This window comes from Halyomorpha halys, unplaced genomic scaffold (genome assembly GCF_000696795.3).
Source record: "Halyomorpha halys isolate HHAL.00 unplaced genomic scaffold, Hhal_1.1 Scaffold371.1, whole genome shotgun sequence".
In the NCBI taxonomy this organism is placed as follows: Eukaryota; Metazoa; Arthropoda; class Insecta; order Hemiptera; family Pentatomidae; genus Halyomorpha; species Halyomorpha halys.
In genome coordinates this window covers 250,093-257,453 of record NW_027107668.1, presented here as the reverse complement: position 1 = coordinate 257,453, position 7,361 = coordinate 250,093, and the positions used below count along the sequence as shown (strand labels likewise).

Below are 7,361 nucleotides of genomic sequence, written 5' to 3'. Positions count from 1 at the left end.
AAGTTGAGAGAAAAAGGATCAAAATTGTTTTAAAAAGAGATCATTTTGTTAATAAGGCCCATTCTTGATTTACTTTTAAAACTTTTCATATTCTAAAAAAACTCGGAATAAAAGTTGAACTGTTGTGATTGCAGGTGCAAGGTGCATTCTGGTCCTTCATCACTGTCTATAGCATTGGGGTCTATGGGTGCACCTTCGACTTCCCCTTCGAGGACACGACCCAAACCACCGTCATGGACCTCTTTTACTATTCCTATTTCTATGGTTGGTACAACTAAAATATACTTTATTGCTATATTATATCATTTTTTTATAATTTAAATGTGTCCCCAGGAGAATGCAGGTACCCCGATTTGGGTCCCGTACAGAACCTGAAGCAGATCATCAACCCGCACCCCAAGTCGACCTACATCCTCATGATAGTGTATGGAATACTGAGTGCAGTTTGGATCCCGTCTTCCATCCTCATTTTAGGTAATGCATTCTTGACTTAATGAAAGTGGGACCATGTTTTAAGAATGAATTAGGACTGTTAAAAAAATATCAATAATTTTCTTTCCTAGGAAGTTGTTTGTTTTTATTTATTAAGATGTTGATGTGAAAAAACTTTCATTTTGAATACTATCAATATTCTATACTGGCTGTACTACGTTTCGGACTTCTCCATCTTATAGTACTATATCAATTTTTTTTTTTTAAACATTGCTATATATATATCCTATCCTTGCCTTACATGGCACAATCACACCTCATTTTGTAGTAAAAGATTTTGTGACGGCAAAAGCCATGCGAGGTTAGAGCATATTATGTATGGACAACGTAAATAATTATTCATTTCAGAAGATTAGTCCACTCCCAACTTAATAATTTTCTCGAGCAAAAAGCTCTCCTTAATCCTTTCCAATCTGGTTTTCGCTCCCAACATTCCACACAATCCGCTTTATTGAAAATTTCCCAAGACCTCCAATCTGCTATATACAACCATCAAGTAACAATTTTAGTTCTTTTTGATTTTTCTATGGCATTTGACAGAGTTAACCATAAGATCCTCCTTAATAAACTTCAAAACCTTCCCATGTCAAATAGTGTCCTAAAGTGGTTCCTCCTTCCTGTCCCATCGTTCCCAAACAGTCGACAGCGTCAAAACACGCACAGTACCACCTATACGCAGACGATCTCCAAATCTATCTGTCGTTCTATCCCTCCGAAATGCTTGAGGTCGTCCAAAAGATACAGGAAGATATTGACAGCATTAACGCATGGGCGTCTAACAATGATTTGAAGCTCAATGCCAAAAAAACGAAGGTCATTCTTATCCGTTCCAAGCGCCTCCTTCATACCCTCCCTTACTGTCCTCTACTTTTCCTTAACAACCAACCGATTCACTTCTATCCTACAATAAAATAGCTTGGTGTCAGCTTTGATCAACACCTCTCCTGGAATAACCATATTTCCCAAATCACACGCAAATCTATAACTGTACTCAAACAATTCCTAAAATTACGCAATTCCATTCCTCAGAACACTCGTCAGCTCCTAGTATCCTCTCTCGCCTTCCCCCACTTCGACTACGGATCCTTGGTCTATGGAGGGCTATCTGTAGGACTAGAGTTGAGACTGAAGAGATTCATGAATTGTTTTGTAAGATCTTTGGGTTCCCTAGGCACTCTCAAGTCTCCCGCTGGTATACCGAGTTGAAGTGGCTCTATCCAACCTCCCGAAGGCAATACCTCCTTGGTGTTATTCTATTCCAAGTTTTTAACATCAAAAAACCTACCTATATCCTAGATCTTCTCACTCTTCGTTTATCCATCCACTCATTAAACACCAGATCCCATTCGAATGATTTATATATGCCCTCCCATAGAACCTCCTTCTTTAGCAAATCCTTCGTCATACGTGCAACCTCGCAACGCTCGCCAGATAAAAATCTGACTATATGAACCATGTAATTATTCTTAGGGGACATATGTCCCAGAATAAAGTTATTTTTTCATTTCATTCATAATCAGTGATCATGTGCTCGACATTTAACATGAATTATTCGATTTTAATTTTTTTTTCTGATTCACTTCACTTACGGAATTTAAAATCTGAAATTAAACAAAAAAAAAATATTTTATTGAATTTTCAGTTGTTGCTGTAAATAAAATCCATGGAAAGAGAGGCTCCAGGTGCTATTGGCCATGGATAGTGACGACTGGGATGTTGAACTTGCTGGATGTTGCTGCTTCCATAATATATATTGTAGACATCACCAGGACCTTAGTAAGTTATCAATATGTAATATATCTTACAAGATAGTCTGTAATACAGTCTCTATTAGGTTTATGAATTTTCTGTTCTTTTATATATGTTTTATTGGAGTAACATAAATTCCGTCGTGTATTTACAGACAATGGTAATAGATATCAGAGATCAAATTCACACTTTATTTATACGGATATAGATTAAATAACAAAAATAAGAAATAAAAAAACAAAACATATATAATAAATTAAACCTTATGTAAATGACATCTTGAACACATCCGATCCTATCCACATTAAGCCTGAGGAATTCCGAACCGAATTTGTCTCCTCACTTTTGGAGGAAAACGCAGGACTCCAGAATATCCCTGCGTTTCTCTCCTAACCGCGTCACTAATATTATTTTTATTTTAAGGCAATCCACGTCGAAAGTAATGTTTGCCTAGTTATTTAAAGGTGACCAACTTATTCCAACCATGGTTGGGGGTCAAGTTTTTCATTTTGTGGGACAGCCACTTAATGAAAAAAGTCAACGTCCCAAGGCCGGATTCGAACCGGCACCGCCCGCAGACCTCAGAACGATAGACTTGCGCCATACCCCTAAGATACGGTGCGGCCCGTCACTGATATTAAAAGTCAGTAGAAGATCCATGAGGGTGCTAGCCGCAGACGCTCAGGACTAGAGAGAAAAATCTTGCCATTGCCAGAACTCCAATATAATTATTTATAATAGGTCTCTGAACCACTGCCGGTTCAAACTTCGAAGGGAGATTGTAGGGATCAGTAATGCTGGATAGGGATTGTGTTATACTAATACTAGGGACTGGGATGATGAGTGAGTTTCTCTTGGAATGTGGTGAATTTGGATTTAATAAGGTCTGAGACAAATAGGATATTAAGGATGTAGAGTATTGTTGGTTACATAATAAGGAGTACTAACTATTGTTAGGAGTTTGGACAGAAAATATTGACAGTAGAGTTATAGGCTTCTCTCACAGTACTATTCCGTAGGTCCAGATCGGTTTTATTATTGTAGAACGCAATCCTTCGGGGCCAAACTATTTTTTTTTATTTATTTATTATTTTTTTTTTTATCCCCCTCCCTTGCTATTTCTGGCATACGGGGTGCGGAAGCAGTAGGGTAGTTCGCTGGGGATTGCGCATGCCACTGCTCCCAAAGATCACCAATTATTTTTTTTCCTTTATTGTTTTATTAAGTTGTTTACTGTGGTGCAGCCCAGTACTAGGTTTAGCACCTTACTGATGGAGCTGCACCTTTTCCACTACTTCCGTTCTGTAGGTCCTCCTGGTGCGCATCCGTATGGATGCCTCCTGCAGTTACCAGGCTGGTCCAGCCCTCCTGGTCTCAGTATGGGTCAGCTTCATCTTCTTCTGGTGGCTCGCTGATGTTGGGCGGTCAAGTCCTTCCCATTGTGAAATGAGTTGGGCCCACCACCTCCTTCCCATTACATATGTACACCCACCCAGTACACCACCTCCTTCCAGTTCAGTAAATGAACTCCCTGAAGAAGGGATAATTCTCTTCTTCCATCAACCAGAGAAAGTCCGACTCGGCGAGGGTGAAAATCCCGGTCTTTCTCCACAGCCTGGCTCGGTGTCCTTCCATGGCGGATCAATCTATTATTATGTGTTCTGCTGTTTCAGGAACTCCGCACGTGGGACACCTGGGGTCGATGTTCTTTCCAAAGCTCTGAAGCTTTCCCCGAAATCCCCCGTGAAATCTCTCCTAACAGGAGGATCTTCCCGGCAAAACTGACCCACAAAAAAACCTTTTTTTTTATAACCTCTATTTCAGAAAAGTTTTGTTATCAACTTAAATATATGTAGCAATATATTCAATACAATATAGTCTTCTTCTTCTGCAGTTTTAAGGAGTTTTTGATTTTGTAATTATGTTGTAGAGGGCGCACATTGCTTTTGAAATATATTTAAACTAAACCTGAATACGTGTCCTGACATGTTGTTTCTGAATTTTTACTGGCTAGTGTAAGGGTCCTGAACAGTGGATATGCTTGTGACTGTAGAGAGTCGAAAAACATTATGTGCCTTCGTTGGATGAACTCAGGCATAGTGGGTAGTTCGAAGAGCTGGTGCAGTTGGTCGTACAATGTTCCATAACAGTCCTCTGGGAGCGTTGCAGATGGCGCTGTGACTCTTCTCGGAGATGGCAAAACGTCAGATTTTTTTTTACATCTTAATTTATGTTATGTTAAATTACTAATTGAATCATTTGAGGAAATGGCGGTGCTCAAGTTAGTTGTTTATTGACCTCTGGTCTCTGTTTATTTAGAAAAACTAATCTGTGAATCGTGCTATATTAATCTGTTATCTCTCCTGATAAGTTTTGTAAACATCATTTTCTTTTTATTCTTTAGTCATTGTTCAAGTTAGCTTTAATAAAAATGACCAGGGCTAGAAGGTAAAGAATATTATTTCAAATATAACATGACTAGTTTACATCTGCAATGTCGCATTAGATTTGTTCCTTCTTCTCTTTAAGTCACCTCAAATCGACCTAGTCTTTTTGAAGAAAAACTTTAATAACAAAAAAAAATATTGGCTCCGGTATGAATATTTATTGGGGCAAAGTGAACAATGAAAACATAAACGCAAAATTAAAATAAAACTGCCTTTCAAGATAAAATCAAATGAATAAACTAAATATTAAAAAGAATAAACAAATTAATAACTATATAAAATAAAATACTGTCTGCTACTCCGATAGGTCAGAGGAGATACCTCTTGATAAACCAGCAGGACTATTGTTGCAAAGTAGACGCAGCTTTTATGGACAACTTTCAAAAGTTGGTGGGCCCACACCAATACTGATTCAAATTAAAATATCCAATTGTCCAACCTTAATTGAATGAAATACTATAATGGCACTCATCGGGCACCATGGTTGCATTACCATTAATCACAAACTTTTTTTTTTTATTAATAGATTTATTTATATTTTCTTGAGACTGGTAATTTTTTAATAAATAATTCAAACTCTATCCATTATAGTCTCAAAACATTTTCTTTTTCTTTTATACGTCCAACGTTTCGGCCAATCCGGCCATCTTCAGGGACAATCTACTCAATACCACTTTGAAAACATATAATTTAAACCACTCTAAAACTTCATTCAGGCTATTCTGCCCAGGTCAAAACATTAATATCTAATTAGTCAATTATCCATTAAAACACAGTCAAATTTATTTATCTGCAGACACTGTTAATAAACTTATGGTTGTACTTATGGGTACTAAACAAATGTTTGTGATAAAAGTTTATTACTAGTGTCTGCAGATAAATAAATTTGACTGTGTTTTAATGGATAATTGACTAATTAGATATAAATGTTTTGACCTAGGCAGAATAGCCTGAATGAAGTTTTTAGAGTGGTTTAAATTATATGTTTTCAAAGTGGTATTGAGTAGATTGTCCCTGAAGATGGCCGGATTGGCCGAAACGTTGGACGTATAAAAGAAATAAAAAGTTTTGAGACTATAAAGGATAGTGTTTGAATTATTTATTAATTAATTAATAGATGTATTTATTGATAGATATTACAATCTGCCACACAGTTGTAGGCAATAGTTAATAGTGATGAATGATCTCATACATACTAAAATAAAAAAAATAAATAAAAATAATAATAAAATAAAAATAAATAAAAAAAAACTAAAATAAAAAAAATTCTCTTAAAATATATACAAACAAAAGAATAGACAAGATGAACATAATCAAACTATCTGTATGAAAAATAACATAATGATAAAATAATATATACATTATTTACACAATCGACCTGAGGATCCCTGAGCCCACTCTATCCCCCACGTGTGAGGGGTAGAGCAGAGCTCAAGAGATCCCAGCGCATCCCTTTGGCCACATCACTGGTAATCATTAATCACAAACTATATGAAATGTCTAAACACTACGTAATTCATGCAGACAGGGTCAGATAATAGAATCAGACGACTAATGGCGACTAGACAACTGATTGTTGATCTTTCGCCAGGCCAAGCCAACCAAATAATCTCCATCGCCCGTTAGTCCTGCTTTTATAGTATTTGAGTGTAAGAAAGCACACTCATCAACATAATTAGACACATTTCATTTTGGAGAGTTTTTCACACTTTCCACCACTGTGCGTCGACCGCCGGACTCAGAAAACCAGTTTACATTTTGGAGGTACCTAATGATCAGTACTGGCCCATCTCCAATACACAATCTCGTTTAGTATAAATGAGGAAATAAGTTCATAATTTATTTTATTTTTTCCTTTCCAGACAACCAAGGACTACGCACATTACTTCCATTATGATTACAGCCTGAAGGGAGTAGACGGGCTGACAGTGCTGCCAGCCGTGATGATGACACTACTGTCGTGCAGGGTGGTGATAATATGGCTCATCAACTGGATTCTGTTCGGGGTCGTGATCCAGGCATCGAGGGCTCTGAGGAGGCTCAGTCCTGCAGCGGCCTTCGTCGAGGTAAAGATTTATATTTTAATTATCTTCTTTATTGAGGGGGGGTCATTAGTTTATATATATAATTAACTGGATCAATATGGTCCGGGTTTTCAATCAAGGGGTTCTCAAAAAAGCAGAAAAAAACTATTTATTCATTGATTAGAAATCATATAAAAAAAATTGTATTGTTTCATTTATAATTATGAGAGATAGTTGACCGTGGATGATGAATGAGGAGAAGATGGTTGGGGGTGCGATCAATGAAAAACACAAATAAGTACGATTAACTTATTTTAATGTGCCAACGTTTCGGCTAGAGTTTCTAGCCTTCTTCAAGGCTAAAAACAGAACAAGATAACAACCACAGTAAGTATAGAGAAATAAAAAAATAAAAAGGAAGAAAACGTATGTAACAATAATAGATGATAATAGATGTTACATATGTTTTCTTCCTCTCAATTTTCATATTTAAATTTTAAATTAATAATAACTAATATGTTCATACTTCTTTGCATTATATAACTTTATTTTTATTTCATTTCCTTAATTATGTTATTTTACCCACTTTTTCAATTACCTATGTATACATTTTATTTCCCAATTCTCTCATCCCTTCATTTTATTAATT

The 7,361-nt window shown here is 36.5% G+C and overlaps 1 protein-coding gene across 2 annotated transcripts in view; it reads left to right on the top strand.

The window, feature by feature from the left end:
- LOC106681858 (uncharacterized) overlaps window positions 1–7,361 on the top strand; it is a 126,361-nt gene that overhangs the window by 103,824 nt on the left and 15,176 nt on the right. For both annotated transcript variants that reach the window (XR_001343312.3, XM_014422398.3), the window contains exons 2-5: window positions 135–264; window positions 334–474; window positions 2,135–2,268; window positions 6,551–6,754. Coding sequence is in view for 1 of the 2 variants with exons in the window: in XM_014422398.3 (XP_014277884.1) it covers window positions 135–264; window positions 334–474; window positions 2,135–2,268; window positions 6,551–6,754 (609 nt within the window). In the remaining variant the exon portion in view is untranslated. The remainder of the gene's footprint in view (window positions 1–134; window positions 265–333; window positions 475–2,134; window positions 2,269–6,550; window positions 6,755–7,361) is intronic.